This window comes from Phocoena sinus, chromosome 3 (genome assembly GCF_008692025.1).
Source record: "Phocoena sinus isolate mPhoSin1 chromosome 3, mPhoSin1.pri, whole genome shotgun sequence".
Classification (NCBI taxonomy): domain Eukaryota; kingdom Metazoa; phylum Chordata; class Mammalia; order Artiodactyla; family Phocoenidae; genus Phocoena; species Phocoena sinus.
The window spans coordinates 121,983,087-122,004,069 of record NC_045765.1 but is presented as its reverse complement, the minus strand read 5'-3'; the positions used below and the strand labels follow the sequence as shown (position 1 = coordinate 122,004,069).

Below are 20,983 nucleotides of genomic sequence, written 5' to 3'. Positions count from 1 at the left end.
AGAAAAGGACCTTCCTCTGCTTGGCTCTACTCTCACACATTGTAAAAGGCATAACCAAGTTCTTTCCCCTTTCAGATACTTCAACAATCCAGCAGTGTTGAATGTGTGATACACAAATGATCAGTCTTTCCTTACCCTTTATCTTGGATATGTGAAGATTAACACACCCTTGGGAAAATAAAAGCGAAGTCAAGTTTATCAGGAGTTGAAATAGAAAGGGTGTGTGTGTATGTGTATGCATTTGTGCACGAGCGTGCATGTGTGCGTGTGTGTGAGGACAAGTGTGTGTGCGCACACGTGTGTGTGTGTGTGTGAACATGCTCATACAGGAGGCAGAGGGCACACATAAATGTGGGAAAACATCCCCAGACACAATTCCCTGTACACCGCTGCCTCATTCTGTCCTACTCCAGAAAGAAACTCAATTAAGTAGATTTGGAAAGCCAGGAGACTGGTGGAAAATACTTTGAACCAAAGAAACCAACCCTGGGGCTCTTTGGTGGGGCTAATGGCTGACTCTGGGAAGGCTCACACCAAGGAGTACTTCCCAGAACTCCTGCTGCCAGTGTCCTTGTCCCCACGGGGAGCCACAGCCACCCCCCACCTCTGCAGGAGACCCTCCAACACTAGCAGAAGAAAGAACCTTCTAAATCCAGTGTGGAGAAAAAAGTGACCAAGGTTGCAGAAGCAAAAAAAAGTAATGAAGAGAAATTTTAAAGTAAATAAGAAAATAACATTTACTGATGAAGGAGAGTTCGTTCAGCAGTGGTCACAAGTGCAGAAGTCTGTCCCCAAGGATAGTGAGGAAGAGGACGATACTGGTGGTATCAACTTAGATAAAGCAAAGGAAAGGCCTCAAGAAGAGGACAAATTTGACAAAGAAGAATATAGGAAGAAAATTAAGGCAAAGCATCAGGAGAAAAGACTGAAAGAAAGGGAAGCCAGAAGAGAAGCCAGTAAGAAACAAGCAAAGGCTAAAGATGAAAAAGAAGCTTTTCTGGATTGGAGTAATGATGATAATGACGGATTTGATCCAAGCACACTTCCAGATCCAGATAAGTACAGAAGCTCCGAAGAATCAGATAATGAAGATATGGAAAATAAAATTAGGTTTCTTGGCTGCGAGGCATGTGGTATCTTAGCTCCATGACCAGGGATCGAATCCACAGCCCCTACATTGGCAGGTGAAGTCTTAACCACTGGGCCACCAGTAATACCAAGAAGAAGCAGGCAATGAGGAAAAGGAACAACAGTGAAGTGGAAGACGTGGGACCCACAAGTCATGACAGAAAGACCAAGTGGGAAACCTCAGAGCCTTTGGATACAGGCCCGTCTTTATTTTTTGTTTGTTTGTTTGTTTGTGTTTTTTGTTTTGTTTTTTGCGGTACCGTGGGCCTCTCACTGTTGTGGCCTCTCCCGTTGCGGAGCACAGGCTCCGGACGCGCAGGCTCAGCGGCCACGGCTCACGGGCCCAGCCGCTCCGCGGCATGTGGGATCCTCCCGGACCGGGGCACGAACCCGTGTCCCCTGCATCGGCAGGCGGACTCTCAACCACTGCGCCACCAGGGAAGCCCCAGGCCCGTCGTTAGCCGAGGATGAAGAGCTGGTGTTACATCCGCTCAAAAGTCAAAGCTAAATAGTACTTGCTCTTGTCTTCCCCTTGAAACCTCTAGTCATGATTATGTGGGCAAGAAGTTGAAAAAACAGTTGGCTTTGGGGCACTTAGGTAACATGAGTCCCATGCCCAAAGGACCCATTCTTCAGACAGGAGCTATCATACCTCTAAGCCCCTTTCACAGGCCATGCTTGCACCATCCCAGAGCAAACTCACAGTGATGGTGGATTATAAGATTTCCTGATCCCATTTTCCAGCCTGTGCTCTGTTAGATTTTATCCATGGGTTCCTACATCTTATCACTGGAAATGCTTCCTTTGTTTTACTGGCAAGTTCTAGAGACCTTGTTTCATTGTTGGAAATTCCTGTCTTGCTTACCATACATAAGTTTCTCTGTAATATTAAACAAAATTGCTCAGAGGAAAAAAAAGAAGAAAGAAAGAAACCAACCCTATCATTTAAAAAGAAAAAAAACCTTCCTATTTGTGACCTGTGCAATACCCGATAGTAAAAATATCCAAGAAAATGTTATTCCAAAAAGGACACTGAACATTAGGTAGCTTCTGTGAAAAGTGAATTGCTATAAACTTTTCAAGTAGCTCCACACATTTTCTCAAACTAAAATTCTAATATGAAAAGTAAATGTAGCTTTTTTATTTTTCTAATTTTCACCCACCCTGAGATATTTTAATCTCTTCAACCTCAACAATTTCTTTTCGGTATCAATAGCCCTTTTAGGGAAATTCTGTTTCTCAGGTGCCCCTCCCCAGGCTCATCACCAAGATGGCATTTGGACTTAAGTCCTTGTGGGGCCCTGGGACTTTCTCAGCAATGTGCTCCCTCCCATTGCACTGGTGGCGTGGACCCATGAAGTCCACAGCTGATGGATTTGTGTGGGTTCCTCCTCAGCCTGGCTCGGGCCACATGTTCCTCTCTGCTGACTTGACCTCATGTTGCCCACCCACCCCCCATGCAACCTCCTGAAGTCTAACTGTAATTCCTGTTTGCTCCCTGCGGCAGGCAGGTGGCCCCAGCTCCAACTGTGGTGAAGAGGAAGATTAGGGAAGAAATGTAATGAAAATGAAATTTAAAAAATATCAGCTGAAAATGTATTTCTTTCCTCTCTTCTCCCCAGTAAATTAAGCTGTCAGGCAGGGAGCCATTCTGTCATTATAGCTCCTAAAAAAGGAGGAAGAGAGGGAGAAAGCCCTCTCAGGAGGAAGGGTATGAGGGAAGGAAAGTTCCAACATGCCAGGAAGAAGTAGTAATCTGGCCTCTTTCAGCCCCCAGGAGATAATGGAGAAGGGAAGAGAGCAGAAGTAGAAAAAGCAAGACTGGAGATGTTTGCTGACTGACTTCTAGGCTGATATCACAGAAGATAGGCCGGGAAGAAAGCTTCAGACTTCACAGAGGTATCTAAGGACCCCTGCATGGCAGAATGCAGGGGGCCAAACTATGTGCACGGCCCTCTTAGCAGCTCAAAGCAGCTGCTTTAGAGTAAAATAGGAAGGGTTATGGGATGACATGGTGTTGAGGGGCTGCCTAAACTTTCTCGGCTCCTGGTGGCATGAAAATTTGCTAGCTGCTCCCCTGTGGCTTGTGGTAGAGCACAAAGGAGTTGATGTTGCTGGCTGGTCAACTTCTCCGGGTCATCCGACTGAGAACCATGTCTCCAGGACCATGACCCAGGTCAAGAACCAAATGGGAGTTCACGGCCAGGTCTTAGGCAAACCGTGCAGCGTCAATAACAGCTGACCAGCTAAACTACTCCAAGAGAAACCAGACCACAAGTTCTCCAGAAACGTCAGCAATGGGAGCCAGCAGAGAGGGCAGGGACAAGACAGACAAGGAACATTCTTTCCACAGAAAGACAAGGATCCACTCACAGATCAGAGCCCTCTCCCCTCCCCCTGTTATTGCCACAAGAACACAGAAAGGCCATGACCCCAGTAGTCATCTCTGTCAAGGAGAAGGAGGGTGAAGAATTGTGAAAGAATAAACATTTACTGAAAAGGCATAAACTAAAAGGAAACGAAATCAGAATATAATGATAAATCCTTAATTTGTGATCCCCTGGCCTATACTGCTCAGTAGGGTAAAAAGGGTGTGGGGAGAGGGTGTTCACAAGGAAGATTGGATTTTTGTTGAAAAGTAAAATAGCCCCATTTTTTTTCACTTTTGCTGATGGAATGAGTAAATATGCCATTCTGCTGTAATAGTTAATAGAATGAAGTTTTTAGTGTATTGCTAATTCAGCAAATAGGCCTTTTGATGAATTAGTCCATCAGCTAACTACTAGTCCATTAATCACAGTTTGGCAAACTGGTGCCCAGCAAATTGGATTTTTTTAGAAAACTGATCTTTTGATAAATTGCTGTTCAGTGAATTGATCTGTTTCAGCCTACTGATTAAAAAAACAGAAAAATCCCCATTCTCATGATGCTTATTTTGACTCTACATTGTCTTACCTCAAATTTTGCCCTAGTTGGAAACACTTTAAGATACATTTATATTGCTTTCGTATCAGCACCAGCAGCTTGTCCATTTTGGCATAAACATGAAATCTAATGAAGCATGCATAACTAGTCACAAATCTGGTACGAGTGGCTCTCCAAATACAGTGATAGCATTTCTAGAACCCTTCCAGGCATGATCAGAATGCAAAAGAGAAAAGGAAGAAAGTGGGGTGGGGAAGATGAAGGGGAGGCTGAATGATAAAAATAACCCTGAAACAACCTGCACTGACACTGTGAAAATCCACAGATTTTCAGCTCTCAGCTGGGGCTTGCAAGCCTTGTGCTCACTTTGAGATAATCATTCCTACTTCAAACCAATGTGTAGTTCCACTCCACACAGAATTCTCTCTCATCACGAAACTTTGTTGGTGCATGGTATGCAACATTTTTTCCAAGGTCTACTTTGCATAAGTTGAGACTGTTTTTGTTCCTGGAGCATCTCTAGTAAGACATCCTTACAATTAAAATCATCCAATGTCATATTCCTCAACGTGGAAGGCAAGCTCTCCCTGCCTGGTCGTTTTGATTCTAGCTCTCCCTACTCCAACACGATGCAGGCAAGTAGGTACTATCTATGTCTCCCAGATATCACATGTCACTTCTGCCACGAACTGTCCCTCCCTGCCTACCTCCTGCTCAACCCCTCTTTTCCCCAAGGCTCTCTGATCTCAACAACCACTTGAAACTTTGTATCAACTATCTCAACCCACATTGATCTCTTCATTTATTGGATGCTTGACTGCATCACTCATTTTGCCTCTCAAACTCCATTCATTTCATATTTTACTTATTTCATGTACGTGTCACTCCGAACACCATACATTTCTTGAACTGAGGCACTGAGCTGAGGTGCTATGTCTGGTATTTCAGCACCTCGTTCTGTGATGAGGACATCAACATATACTCTAATATAGGCTTATGGTACTGAATGGAATTTTCTATTGTAACTTAAACACTGTGATCGGATTTAGAAATAATTGTGCTTGCTCATACGCTTAAAATAGACACCACGCCAAATCATTTAGTAGAAAGAATGCTTTCAGAAAAATTTTTGTAACGCTGAGGAAGGATGGTATTCAGAAATGGAACTGAATTTGTTCTTTGGAAAATCAACATTGGAACATAAAATTCTTCTTACAAATTTGTTGAACAAAGAATACAGACCTAGTGTATATGGCTGTTTCTGGGGGAAAATAAATTTAGGATCCAAATGAGATAATAGAAGCAGAGACTGAGTAATTCACTTAAGAGGGAAAAACCTTAACAAAATGCAAGACAAGGAAATAAAGAAATTATCTTCATGTCACAATAAGCCATAATTTAAATATGAAGGTATTTTTAGAGTGAATATGATATTGGGGTAAAATGAATAAGGCATATGTACTATTGAACAGAGATCTGAAAACAAAGTAATTTTTGACAAAGGGCTCATACACAGTCTGCCCCTTGAATCTGCAGATGCAGACCCCACAGATATTGAGGGCCAATTGTGCTGTGCCATTTTATGTAAGGGATTTGAACATCCACAGATTTGGGTATCCATGGGGGACCTGGAAACTATCTCCCTCAGATACCGAGGGAAGACTATAGTAAGTGTCTTAAAGTTTCCTTAAATGAACTTAAAGTCAAGTTGGTAATGTAGTTTATGCATGTCTCAAGAATACGTCTATTAAACACTTGTGGGCAGTAAGATACATTCTTTATGTCCTCTTACAACTGGTTAATCTTTAAGGTATTAAATTTTCATTTGGGAACCTCATCCAGAGGTGTGAAAAAATTGGGGTTAAAAAGCAAATGAGGGCTTCCCTGGTGGCGCAGTGGTTGAGAGTCCGCCTGCCGATGCAGGGGACACGGGTTCGTGCCCCGGTGTGGGAGGATCCCACATGCCGCGGAGCGGCTGGGCCCGTGAGCCATGGCCACTGAGCCTGCGCGTCCGGAGCCTGTTGCTCCGCAACGGGAGAGGCCACAACGGTGAGAGGCCCGCGTACCGCAAAAAAAAAAAAAAAGCAAATGAAATAGAAACTATCACAACATTGTTAATCGACTATACCCCAATATAAAATTAAAAGTTTTAAAAAATATTTTTTTAAAAAAGCAAATGAAATAAAGACTAAAAAAATAATGCAAAGATTAAAGATTTTGTAAGTATGATTTTACCTACATAACTACTATGAATATTTTTGATTTATATATGTCAAAATGTTACCATTATATATTTAGAAATATAGAGATAAATACCAGAAGAAACAGCTAAAAGATTAGAAAATAATACCTCTGTGGAGAGAAAAATGGAGCTGTAATAGGTCAGGGAACAAGGACTTTTTTTTTTCATTAGAAGCTTTGTAATACTTTATTTGATGTTTAAAGTTTGAAATGTATTACTTTGAAAAAATTTAAATTAAATTTTAATGAAGATGCTGAGGAGTTGACTGGAGGTTCTGCACACCTAGGTGGAACTTCTCAGCTGGTGACCTTCATTCTGGGTGACTGGGTAGCAATCCAGCCATAGAGACCAAGTTTGAGACCGTTATTAAACGGAACTCTTTTCTCCAGGACTATTTCCCTAAAGTAAAGTAACAGTGTCTACAGTTGATTAATTTAAATTTCAGTATAAGCATATTTTTAGAGATGTGTAGATTATCATGGGATTAAACCAACTTTTTCTCTGAGAAGGAGTGATGTGAGGATCAGTGAATTGTCACTTTCCATCACAAGCCCATTTTAACCATGTGCATATACTATTGGGGGGAACATCTAAAAAAGTAAAAGCTTTTTTGCTACAATCTATTATAAATCATTTTCAAAATGTAAATAATCACTTTCCATTGGAATTGTGCTATTTTCATATTTGTTTCTCTCACATTACTGAGTCCAGTGCTTTTCACATACCGAATAATCAGTAGGTATTGAATGAATGAGTGAACCTAGATATATATCTACTGCATACTCTCCATGTGCCTTTCTGGATTACAATCCAACTTTATCCACTCTGTCTGTTGGCTTCCGGTTGGATCAGCCAATGGGAGGTGCTTCCAGGAGATCTGATGCTGGAAAGAGAAAGAGGTCTAGGTATTTGCTCCATCAGCTCTTTCTCTTTTCCTTTCTCTCTTTGCTAGCTCAGTTTAGCAGTGGCTATGTTCCCCCACCCAAGATCACAGCTCTTGCGAGGCAGCCTTTTTTCTACAGCTTCAGCCCTTGCCAGATTCCAGCAGCTGCTCCCTTTCCTTGTTCCTTCAGACCCAGGGGAGGTGACAGCTTCCTGCTCTTCCCAGCCCCTGTGTGCTTCACCACCTTCCTTTAACCCACATCTTTGTAAGTAGCCCTTCCTTTAAATTTCGATTTCTCTTTTGATTCTTCTTCTTTTTTTTTTTTTTTTGCGGTATGCGGACCTCTCACTGTTGTGGCCTCTCCCGTTGCAGAACACAGGCTCCGGACGCACAGGCTCAGCGGCCACAGCTCACGGGCCCAGCCGCTCCACGGCATGTGGGATCCTCCCGGACCAGGGCACGAACCCGTGTCCCCTGCATCGGCAGGCGGACTCTCAAACACTGCGCCACCAGGGAAGCCCAATTCTTCTTCTTTTTTATTCCTCATATTTCCTGCTCAAATCTTGATAGATACAACATGTACCTAACATACCTAGTCAAATTTCAATAAATCTTTAGGGTACAAGGCACTGGGCAAGGCAATGTGGGAGATACAGAGATCGAGACTTGCCCCTTTAGTTGTTCAATCCAGTGAGGGAAAAGAGAAGACATACAATTATATATTCAACATACAACATACATTTTATTCATCACAGATGGATGTAAAATACTAAAATAGAATAATTGGTAAACTCAGGGCAGACAGATTTAAAATTTGCTATTTCCCCCATCTGTCACTAAAGGAGCTCTTCAAGGGAGAGTGACCAAATGGGCATATATCTGCCTTGTCCTTCGTCATAACTAGGTCAGAATAATTACTTTAATAAACATGTTTCTGGACCTGGGACTCATTCCAGCACCTATCTGATATACATTTAAGACCTCTGAAGGTTGATGCGGGGCAACAAGGTATATAGCAAAGGCCTAGATCCTTTAGTATTTATGAATGCATAATTTTTTGTTAAAAATCAGAAAATATCAAGAGCTCCAGGATTTATAGAGTTCAAGATATCCCAGGACAGAGGGAAAGAATATACGTTTTCCTGGTCTTGTTCCCTTTTGTGTACCCTCATCAGCTCTGTCATATGAGTGGTTATGGTGTTGTGTGGGGAGAAGAATGGGATTTGTAAACCAGGATTTTAAAAATTATACATCAGGCAGTATGGCTTACCAGTTAAGGACAGGCTGCTTGGGTTCAATCTTGGTTCTGCTACTTCCCTAGATAAGTTATTTAGCATCTCCATTCTTCAGGTATCTGTAAAATAAGGATAAGAGCAGTACTTCTCATAGGATAATAACAAAAATTAAGTGAATTAACATGAGCAAAGAGCTTGCACATGGCACATGTTACACAAGTATTGGCTGATGTTCTTATAGTTTTGGAGCTTATAAAGTCATTATGAAACACTTTCTCTGAAATATGCTGAGCCTGGCACATGGATTGACTTACTTTATGTGAGGAATTCCACATGGCCAATAGAACTTCTGAAATGCTGCCAGTTAAATGTCTCTGTCTTAATTTATATTTCCAAAAATGAGTCCTGATTGGATATAACATAGTAAAATTTAATATTAACTTAGGAACTCTTCAAATTGTAAGTTCCAGAATGCTGAAAGGAGGAAGAAATCGTTGCTGATTGGGAATAGGTCAGGAAGATGGGTATTTGAGATGGGACGTGAAAAAAAATCAGTAGGACTTCAAGGAAGGGGAAAGGAAAGGTACATGCCTTTCCTCTGAGGAAACCATTTTTAGTTACCAGATTGTGCTTGTCTTTGGTTTATTCCAGGGTACACTTTCTAAAAGCACTCAATCTTCCCAAGGACAGCACTAATAGGCTCTGATTTTGCCTATGCTGGGAAAAAAAAAAAGAAAGAAAGAGAGCCAAATAAAGGTTATGTAACCATGTTACAAATTTAAATGCTTTGTGCTCTACTTTGCCAGAATTTCATTAAAGACTGTGAGTTCACAATAATAGGTACCCATTGGGGTGTGTGTGTATGTAATCCAGATTCCAGACCTTTGCTCCCTGCTTCTAAGTCATTTTCTTCTAGTTTATTTGGGGGACAGGAGGCTTGGTCTCCTACCTGCCCTGAGTCAATTTCATGCCGCAGCTGCTTCTCTCTGCCTTGGCTGGTGTCCCGTGGGCCATCATTCACTTTACTGCTTGTTGCTGCCAGGACACCTGGCCTATTGCCCCTTGAAAGGATGCTGCTACCCACTGTAGATGTCAGTGGGTCAGCCAGACTCTGGGACTGGCATATTTACTGCCCTGACTTCTTTTCGTTTCCCACATTACCAGTCCACAATGTTGTTCTGGCAAATTAAATTTATACTGAATATTTAGAGTTATGGGGAGTTTACTTCATAACAACACAACTTATTATTGAATATTAGATGCCCTTGGGCTTAAATATCTTTTGGCTACTCTACTATTGGGAATTTTCTTCCTTCTCCGGTCTTACTGTCAAATTTCTCTTTCCTTCTACCCAAATCCTCTATCCTTCTAGATTCACCCCAGTATAAAATCTTTGTTCACTCTTTTTTTTTTTTTTTGGCTGCGTCAGGTCTTATTTGTGGCACACGGGGTCTTCGTTGAGGCATACAGGATCTTTCGTTGCAGCAGGCTCTTCATTGTGGCGCTCGGGCTTCTCTCTAGTTGTGGCGTGGGGGCTCCAGGGTGCGTGGGCTCTGTAGTTTGTGGCACGCAGGCCCTCTCATTGAGGCACACGAGCTCAGTACTTGTGGCACGTGGACTTAGTTGTCCCGCGGCATGTGGGATCTTAGTTCCCTGACCAGGGATCAAACCCGCATCCCCTGCACTGGAAGGCAGATTCTTTACCACTGGACCACCAGGGAAGTCCCTTTGTTCACTCATACAGATCAATTTGTCTGTCTTTTTGTTTCATCCTCCTCTTTAAATATATGCCCTCAGGGTCTCTCTTTCCACCCTCAAACAGCTCATTAAGGTATTTTCCTAAACAAAGACATGAAGATAATTCTGAAGACAACCCTGGTGCTGAATGGTAAACATAGATGATGAGATGGAGAGGAATATTCACACAGAGGAAAACTGTAATTGAATATGAAATGATCAGCCTAGCTACTTACCCCTTCTTTGATGTGCTAGCAAATCTACAGACAGTAGCAAAGTTGAAGAACATCTTTGCTTAGTCAGGTTAAATGTTAGATGATGTCTTAAATTTGATCTACGAGGAATAGAACTGAGATGGAGATTACTGTTCAAGTGTTTCATTGAGAGAATGCCCTCAGGGGCAACCTGTAGAGGAGTGAGGATAGCAGGCTGGGGGCCAGGGGAAAAGCCAGGCAAAGATGTGGATTCAGTCAAAATCTAGCTCTAGCCTGATCCCACAGGGAACTCTGGAGCAAGTTATCTTAATAGGAGGCAAGCGGTCCTAGGCTGTTGTACCTGCATACCAGTCAGACATCGACTGTGGGCCACACTTGAGGGGAGGGTATAACCTCCCAAGTATTTCTAGGTCAGGTGGCTCTTGTTGGCAGAAGGCAGTTCTCAGGAGAAGGGTGCACCTGTGAGCTGTTACCAACCAACAGGTAAAGCAGCTGTGGAATGGGTGCACCAGCATTGTGAAGAGGCTGGGGGCGAGGGCAACAGTAGCATCTGCTACGATGTCCAGCATCTCACAGTGGAACTTACCATCCCAGCATCCAGGTCTAGAGCTGACAGAGGCACCTCAAGAGGTAGCCAGACCCAGGAGAAGATCAAACATACGCCAAGCTGCATTCTGCTAGTCACTTTCTTTTCCATTTTTTTCCTTCCCTAACTTAATTCAAAATGTCTACCCTCTCCATATTTTTATCTTATTTCATATTTTTATTTCAATATGACTCACTAGCCATAAACATTTACTGTTCTTGACTTATGAGTACTGCTTGGTTCCACAATAGGTGCTACCAAAGTTGAACCACCAAATCCTGATAAATAACATAACTAGACATATGTATGAGGCTTACACAGGATCAAGACATCACTGGGTTCTGATTGGTTGGCTTGCTTGTAGATTGATCCAAATATTAGCTATAGAGGCACAGATTCACAAAAAAATCGATAGCTCTTACAAAAGAAGTAGATGTTACGTTCATTTAATATTTTATACCACAGTTTTTTCCTATGCAAATATTTGGCAATGTCCTATTCATTTGATAACTGCAAATAAAATAACCCAAAACACAATGGTTCCCTATAACAAACAAAGATGTACACCATTATATTGTATAGCAGCAGTCCCCAACCTTATTGGCACCAGGGACGAGTTTCGTGGAAGACAGTTTTTCCACCCGGGGGGCTGAGAGATGGTTCAGGTGGTGAGGAGAGCAATGGGGAGCGATGGGGAGCAGCAGATGAAGCTTCGCTCGCTTGCCCACCACTCACCTCCTGCTGTGTGGCCCAGTTCTTAACAGGCCTCAGACCAGATAACGGTCCATGGCCCCGGGGGTTGGGGTCTGCTGTTGTATAGTATCAGAGCCAAGATTGTCAATTGCAAAGAACAATCCAACTAATTCTACTAAAGAGAGAAGTTAATTTCAAGGATACAGAAACTTCACAGACTCCAAGGACAAGGAATCACACAGAGAACTGGAATGTCAGAAGTGCCCTATTTCTTAGCAGTGGTGTGGCCTCTTTCACCCCTGATTCTTTCTCCAGATTAGTCCATTTGTCATGGACTCTCAGTTATCTTTCTTTACTTCCTCACCTTATACATGGCTATTGGCCCAACTCCACATTAGATCACTGATGACTGAAACCTCCCTCTAGGTCTCTTGGTTCAGATCCTTAAGAGAAGGAATCTGACTGGGTGAAGTGAATATCTCTAGACCAGTCAACAGTGGAAAGGATCAGAGGAGTCCTGTCACCTACTGTTCATACAGCATGGCTGGAGCAAGAAAGCTTAAGGTGGAAAATTAAATTGGGTATGATAGATACATTGATATTCTGGGTACATAGAGTTTACACAAACCACACACGTTCACAGTCAATAACTGGGTATTTCACATTCTCCTGTTAAGACCAGGGAAGAGTTTATTCTGGTATAGTCTGAGGCCTGGAGACTAATAAGGCCCTTAAACAAATAAGCCTGTTCTGTAATTTGCCTTAGAATAGAGCCAATCCTGTAGGTGGACTAAGTTAAGAAATAAAGAAGACATCTGGAAGAAGTTTTAGTTTTGGATTGTGTCTATTCAATGACCCAGATGAGGTATAAAAGTTGAGGGTAATAAATCCCATAATTTTTTCCTAAAGTCATTTTTGTTTCAGAGTGCTGAGGTTGAAACTAAGATGGTAGATTCTGCTCTAATCACCCCTTCTCAGTTCCACCTATCCCCCTGAAGCTCCAGGAAGGTGTCTGGCTCACAGACCCCCCTCATGCCTTTGAGAAACAATGTTATATGCAGTGCTATACACCATGTGGTTGGAACTTCAGAAGGGCATGACTACTCCAAAAATCCCTTTGCAAAAAACTGATACCAATGCCTGAAATTTCATAATTAAAGACTTAGCTATGCCCAGATAAGTGTCTAAATACCATTCCCCACTAAAAGGAATAGAACATCTTGTAAAATTGCTGATTCCAGGTCAAGGGTAGGGAAAGTTCAAGGTGAACCTGGGACATCTTGTCTCACAAACCAAAGAAGTGCTCAAAAATTAATTGGATCATGTAAAAGGGACATAGGTGCTGACTTACAGAGACTTTCACTGTTTACATTTGGAACAATTTGAGCATTAAAAAGAATAATGATGACAATGATTGTAACATCCAAAAGTCCATAGTTACACTTAAAAGAAAGAAGGAAAGCTCTTCTTTATAAAAGAATGCAGTTAATAAATGTAGATGAAATGATAGATGGAGGAAATCAACATTTTGCAACTCTCATTATAAGAATTGGTTGAGATAAGGATCCTCAGTGGATTCTTCACTGATTATTATTATTGGTGGCATTGATTCCTGGAATCCATACCTCCCTCTAACTTCTACAGTTACTCCAGAGTTGCTTTGAGGATGGCAAACCAAGCTAGTCTGCCATCTTGGCAGAAAGCAGAAACTTAGACAATTTATAGTTCTTGATCTATAGTGGATCCAACATTTGGACCCAATATAGGCTACAAAAATATTGAAGCAATTTGTACAACCACTAGAATGTACCATAGTGCCCACTGTTTTGTATCCAGCAATATGTAAAATAATTATACAATAATCATAATTATACAATATGTATAATAATAATTATATATTTTCTAATTCAGTAGGGAAAAAGTACATTTTTTTGATTGATTTGCATTTCTTTGTTCACTAATGAAGTTGACATTTTTTCCAGTATGTTTATTGAGTCCATGGATTTCTTTTCATGAGAATTTGGCTATTCATGGCATTTTTTCATTTACCTTTTTTTACTTTTTTTTTTTTTTTTGCGGTATGCAGGCCTCTCACTGTTGTGGCCTCTCGCGCTGTGGAGCACAGGCTCCGGACGCGCAGGCTCAGCGGCCATGGCTCACGGGCCCAGCCGCTCCGTGGCATGTGGGATCTTCCAGGACCGGGGCACGAACCCGTGTCCCCTGCATCGGCAGGCGGACTCTCAACCACTGCGCCACCAGGGAAGCCCTAAGAGTATATTATAAAAGGTCTTTATAGTACAATAAGAGCAACAATAGAAAATCTGATGACCCCACAGAGATGGGGTTTTCCTCCACGAGCTCTCTATGAAATAGAGACTGTTTAACTCTTTTTCTGTTTTCTTTTATGTGCAAATGTTACTATTTGTATACATGCAAATCTGTCAATATTTTCTGTATTATTTTATCTATTGTTTCTAAGCTTATAATTTTAAAAATATCTCTTCACAATGTTCATAGCTATCAAATCATATTTTATTCTGATTTCTAAACTTTAGTATTTTATTAGTCAATCTTTTCATTCATTTGAAATGGATTTTGGGGATGAGGAAAAATAGTTTAAAATGCAAAAATTACAAACTGACTTTCAAAATGAACTTTATGCCTTTTTATCCAGCTAAATTATTACCACAGTGGATGGCATAAGACCATGAATCCAGGCATTGCAAAGAAGATAAATACTCTGTTGTCAAAAAAGGATTGCTCAGCCAAAAGAGAATAATGACAGAAGGGAAACTCATAAACTGTTCTTATTGAGATACTGTTTGGTTTTATTTTGTTTTTCTGATAGCTTGATTATTGGGGGAAGGCCTGCAAAGGGAAATGGAAAAGGCTAGCTCATTTTACTCCATATTTTACCACAAAACTGCCTGAATAATACAAGAGCAAGCTTGAATTCAACAGCTGGTGCAGCCTTGCCTGGACCACATGGAATTTCAGGGATGAGCTGAACAGTGACTATTAAACTTTGCTGAGCTGATAATCCTTTTATATACTGAATAAATTCAGTACCTATTATTTACTTCTTCATTTTTCCTGTTTTTCTTTGATTCAAATATTAATGAATTTATAATATGTACACTTATGTTCTTTGATGATCGTATTGTTTTCAGATTACACTCTGCTCCTTTCACCTTACTGAGACATGTCGTTCACCCCAGATGCTGATCTTGGCCGACAGGTAGTACTTGTAAACCAAGGAAAAATCATATGGTGATTTTTTGCTAATTGTCTGGAAAAATAAGATACCCAGATGACAGAAATATTCTCAGGACGCTTCCTGTGTGCTTTTTCCCTGTGGAAATAATTTGCTTTATTGAATTTATACAGTTCTTACCTTCAACTTGGTAGAAGGTGTTTATCAAACTGCTTCCAGACTCCACGCTTGGATAATTCTGTTGCTTGAGCTCTTTTGCACGTTGGTTGTCAAATAACTTGAACTAAGTTTCCTTCTTTGTACTTTAATGTTTCCATTTGCAATAGTGTATAGCGCCTATCTATTGAGGATTCAATTATCCAAAATATATTTGTATAAATGTTTGAGGACACAGTTGAATGGTATTTCATAATTGCAAAGGACAGCTTAGAAAAGGAACAACAGGGGGGCTTCCCTGGTGGTGCAGTGGTTGAGAGTCCGCCTGCCGATGCAGGGTGAAATTAACTATTTCCTTAACCGTTTGGTGTTCCTCCATTTCCTTTATAATTCTTCCTTCCCTCCCCCCACACCCAGGCAGATGCCCCGTGTCTTCCCCTGCTACCTTCTAACTGCCCCAGCTTTTCCCAACCTCCCTTCACCCCTTACTTGGTTGACAATTTACCCACATTAAACCTATTCCCTCAGGAAGGTCATGGGGGTAGGAACAGGATGGCTAACCTAATAAGAATACTCCAACTTGGGAATCTACCATTTCATGTGGCTTCTAATGGGTAAAATCCACCAAAGAAAGGTATTCTAATGATGGATGGTAAAGGTGAGTAGGAGCCAGATCTCAGTACAAGAAAAACTTGAAACATGAAAGTGTGGTTTTTTTTCTTCATTTAATCTTAATTACACACATCCAACAGGAATATTAATCAGCTGTTTCTAAGAATAAGAAAACAAGCCAAAGTAAATCAAAGCACAACAGACTTGTTCTTAATTGCCTTCTCATGGCATTAGCTTTTATTTTATTCGTTGTAAAATAGTATTACATTTTTTTCAAATGAGTCATGGACCTACCTGTCTAATGGTTTAATGTACTTTCTTCAAATTTTTCCCTGGAATGTGTTGATTTTAGGCTGTCATATAGTCTTTAGTTAATTTTGGAATATAGAATTTGGACTGCTGGATTTCATTCATTCATTTATTTAAGGGAAACATACATGTTAGACACTGTGGTATTAGCAACAAAAACAACAATGAAACAACAACAATAAAAAATACATTTAAAGCAAAGGCCATATAACATCCATTTAAGAATTAGCAGCTGCTGTTCCCCATTAAGGTAGATAGGCTAAAACTAACCAGAAGTTTCCTGTTGTTCCTTTTTTTTTTTTTTTTTTTTTTTGCGATATACGCAGGCCTCTCACTGTTGTGGCCTCTCCCATTGCAGAGCACAGGCTCCGGACGCGCAGGCTCAGCGGCCACAGCTCACAGGCCCAGCCACTCCGCGGCATGTGGGATCTTCCCGGACTGGGGCAGGAACCTGTGTCCCCTGCATCGGCAGGCGGAATCTCAACCACTGCGCCATAGGGAAGCCCTCTCTTACCTTTTAACGGGTCTCTCTACTTCTACTTTTGCCCTCCTCCTCTGTAATCTGTTATTAACCTAGCTGCCAGAGTAATTATTTAAAAACATAAGTCAGGGCTTCCCTGGTGGCGCAGTGGTTGAGAGTCCACCTACCGATGCAGGGGACGTGGGTTCGTGCCCCAGTCCGGGAAGATCCCACATGCTGCGGGGCGGCTGGGCCCGTGAGCCATGGCCGCTGAGCCTGCGCATCCGGAGCCTGTGCTCCCCAACGGGAGGGGCCACAACAGAGGCCCGCGTACCGCAAAAAAAAAAAAAAAAAAAAAAAAAAAAACATAAGTCAGATCATGTCAGAACATGTTCAAAACCCTTCAATGGCTTCCCTTTTCACTTAGCATAAAAGCCAAAGTCCTTACAAATGGCCCAAAGGGCCCCATGACGTTAATTCCTCTCCTACTATTCTCTCCCTTGCTCACTCTGCTCTAGACACACTGCCTCCTGTGATTCCCCAACACACCAGGAATTCTCAGGACCTTTGCACTGACCATCCCTTTCCCTGGAACACTCTCTTCTCTAGATGTCTGCATGACTAACTCCCTTCAAATCTGTGCTCAAATGTCACTATTGCAATGTGACCTATGCTGACCACCTTATTTAGTAGTGCAAATTGTGCACCCCCATTTCTTTTCGTATTTTACTTTTTCATTTTTATTTTACTTTTCCAATTTCATTTAACTTTACTTTTTCATTTTCTTCATAGCACTTAGCACTTTTTAACCTACTATATAATTTACTTATTTACATGTCTGTTGTCTACCTTTCCCTGAGAGAATCTGAGCTCCATGAGGGAAGGGATCTTTGTCTTCTTTATTCACTGACATACCTCCAGCACCTAGAGGATTGTCTGGCATGTGGTAGGCACTTAATAAAATGAGTTAGATTAAAATTGAATTCGTTCAACATCCATTTGGCACATACATATTTAACATCTACTATGTGCCTTGCACTGGGCTAGAGGCTTGATGTTCTGCAGTGAATAAGGTAGACTTGTCCTTATGTTCATGGAACTCACTACTAGCAGGGATCATAGACTCTGAGCAAGTAATGGCAATGTGATGATTGTTGCAACGGAGGAGTAGAAAGCATTATGGGAACATATACTGGGCATCTCACTGAGGCTTGGGAGTCAGAAAAAGCCTCCCTAAAGGAAAAGATTTAAGTTCAAACTTGAATAAGCTATGAGTGGGAACTAGCTAGCTAATGGAAAGGAACAAAAGAGAGTTCTAGACTGAGAAAACAAGTTGAGATGTTACCAATAAAGGCATATTTGAATGGAATATTTCATTTATGGCTAGGGTTGGGGGAGAAGGCAGCATGATTGAGAGCACATGGGAAGTAAATTAACCATTAAAAATGAGTTAACCAGGTAAGATGGTAAGGAATGATAAGTGGGTGGAAGTGAGAATGTACCAGATGAAGGGGCCAGTTTAAGCTTAAAATTAAGAGACAGGGAGATATGGAGCTTATATGATTCAGTTTGCCTGGAGCATATGGTTGGAAAGCCCTGGGAGAAGAAAGGTTGATTGGAATCAGAAGGCAGTAGGGAAGTCCCAGAAGATTTTTAAGCAGAATTATAACACGACCAAAACTGCACTTTAGAAAGACTTAATTTGGCTGCAGGATGTAGACACAAGGAGCAGGTAAAAGTAGTATATCAGGGCCTATAGGGAAAGCCTGCTAAATCTTACCTTCCACTTTGAAGGTCCCAGGCAAGGACTTTATTTGCACTAAGAGGTGAAAGACAAAAGCGTGATAAATTCACAGCAGACCAGAATGAAAAAAGGAATTCCAATTCATGTATTTACTATGAGAAATGTAACTGGAAATTCTCTTGTTAATAAACTTAAGTTATTGTTTCCATGAATGGAATGGAAAATCATGCCGAGATCCTCTTTTAGAATGTGCAAGACCACTATCGAGGACTCGAAGTTGAGTTTGCTTGATGAGTGCCAACTCTTCCTCTAGCCGAATTCTGGGTAATCAGGGGATTGCTCAGTAATCATGGAACCAGATGGATTGTTCACTGGTTGGGGCTAACGGTAGGCAGGAATCTGTCTTACAGTTGGAATTTAGAATTTACCAGAGGTTCTCAAGCCCGGATTAGAATTTCCTGGAGAGCATTTAAAAGATACCAAGGCTACCCCCCAACACACACACAATGGTAACTATGTAGAGGTGGTAGATATGTTAATTAGCTTGATTGTGGTGATCTTTCCACAGTGTATGCATATATCAAAACATCAAGTTGTACACCTTAAGTGTACATATATATCGATGATATCTCAATAAAGCTATTTTAAAAATACCAAGGCTGGGCTTCCCTGGTGGTGTAGTGGTTAAGAACCTACCCGCCAATGCAGGGGACTCAGGTTTGGGCCCTGGTCCAGGAAGATCCCGCGTGCCGCGAAGCAACTAAGCCCATGCGTCATAACTACTGAGCCTGCACCCTAGAGCCCGCGAGCCACTACTACTGAAGCCCGCATGCCACAACTACTGAAGGTTGCACACCTAGAGCCCGTGCTCCGCAAAAAGAGAAGCCACCGCAATGAGAAGTCCGCACACTGCAACAAAGAGTAGCCCCCGCTCGCCGCAGCTAGGGAAAGCCCACGCACTGCAACGAAGACCCAACACAGCCAAAAATAAAATAAAAATAAATTTTAAAATAAATAAATAAATACCAAGGCTGGGCACCACCCCAGTTGAATTGAATCAGAAGTTCTGCAGTGGAATCAAGGCATCGGTGTGACAGGGATAGTTTCTAAGAGCTCCCCAGAACTATCATTTTGGATTGGTCCAACCATAGGCCTTGGGAGGGCACTTCTTCAGTGGTCTCTTGGAACCTCTCTTTTGAAGCCTCCAGAGATAACCAGCCTTGGTCAGTTTGCACAGTTTGGTACCAGACACTCTGGATATGTTAATCCATTCTGAGTGGTTCAGAGGGGAGGTTTCCTGCAGGCCTTGGAGCAATCCTGTTTTTACCTCATGTTGTCTGTCTTTGCTCTTACACAGCATTCACATAACTTTTCTTAATGGGCAAAGCTTCCCTCATTTTTCACGTTCTAGGGGTGAGAGGGGCACCTTACTAGGTCATCGGATGAACTGAAGGGAAACAAGCCTGGAATAGGAAGGTTGGCTAGGAATCTGTGCTGTAGTCCAGACACTAGGCTGTAACTAGGGTGATAACAGTGGGACAGAAAAGGAATGGAAAGGACAGGGGAGGGGTAGGAAAAGGAATGGTACATTAAATTAATTGTAGTTGATCCAAATTATTCTCTTTGTACTAAAATTTTTTTAAGTTTACAGAGGAAATATTGGAGTCCTTGGGGGAGGGGTGATTCACAAAGCATCTCAACATAGAAAATTGTGTGAAAATTGATCTCTATTCCATTGACTCACTGACAAGCTAACCACAGGGTTTAATTTATCATTTAAATAATGTTTTTTTCTATGTAACTTTGAATATCATATTTTTCTGTCCCTAAATTCCACATTATATAGCAATTAGACCATTAGGTCACAGAACAGAAGGCTGAGCTATCAATAAATGAATTTTAGAAGTGCTAGCAATCACTTGGGATATGCAGGTTTAGAACACACACACACACACACACACACACACACACACACACACACACACACACTATACCCAAATAACCCAAATGTTATATTCAAGATGATTTCTGATCCTGGTAGTTTTAAATAATTTTGCAAGACTTGAAAGAAAAGCTTCTTTGAATATGCAGGCAAGGGGTTAAAAAACAAATAAATGAAACAAAGAAAAATAATTTTTAATTAACCTCTACAATGAGTGTCTCCATACTGTTCAAAACGTCTTTTTCAGATAAGGAGTATAATTGCTTGATATACATCAGTGCTCCCAGAGATATTTAGAGGCAACATGTTGTTTACCAAATCCCTCTCATGTTTTTTCCTCAGTGTTCAGGGATATAGCATAATCATATTACTGTCTAAACAGCTATCCTGCTGAGTTAATAATAGTCAGCATACTTATTATTTCATTTTAGAATGCAATTATGTCAATTACAAAGTAAACCAAATTAAAAAGTTTTTGACAGAGATGAAATATGATATCTGAAATTTTAGAAAACTGAACATTTTCCAAGTTTTAAACACAACAGCTTGAAATCACTGATTTTATATATATATATATATATATATATATATATATATATATATATATATATATATACTTTTGTACTCAAAACTTTACTGAGAGTCCTAAGAATTTTTCCAAAATCATACAGCCAGTCTTGGGGACCAAATGCTCTTGAAACAGCATTCTCCAATGTGATTACCTATGGGGACTGGGCTTCAGTCAGTCTCAGTGGGATTTGGAAACAGAATACATACTGACAAAAGTAGACACTGTTTGGGATGTTTGCTCTTACCCTCCCTGCTGTCCCCACTTGTATCAGTCAACTTTGCTGCAGCAATAATGTATCCCTGAACTCCCGAGGTTTACCACGACAAATATG

General features: G+C 41.2%; 1 protein-coding gene across 1 annotated transcript; it reads left to right on the top strand.

The window, feature by feature from the left end:
- The first annotated feature begins 645 nt into the window (after positions 1-645).
- Positions 646-7,432, top strand: LOC116751090 (probable ATP-dependent RNA helicase DDX10). The gene is made up of 3 exons (XM_032626554.1): positions 646-1,110; positions 1,212-1,327; positions 7,248-7,432. Exons 1-3 carry the CDS (start codon positions 701-703, stop codon positions 7,430-7,432), a joined length of 711 nt encoding a protein of 236 aa, XP_032482445.1. The 5' UTR covers positions 646-700.
- The last annotated feature ends 13,551 nt before the right edge of the window (positions 7,433-20,983 follow it).

Bases quoted from the DNA above. Each gene is read 5' to 3' on its own strand.
- LOC116751090 (XM_032626554.1), top strand. From the start codon at position 701: ATGAAGAGAAATTTTAAAGTAAATAAGAAAATAACATTTACTGATGAA. The intron at 1,111-1,211 runs GTTTCTTGGCTG...CTGGGCCACCAG, and splicing joins GATATGGAAAATAAAATTAG to TAATACCAAGAAGAAGCAGG. The intron at 1,328-7,247 runs GCCCGTCTTTAT...TCTCTTTGCTAG, and splicing joins CTCAGAGCCTTTGGATACAG to CTCAGTTTAGCAGTGGCTAT.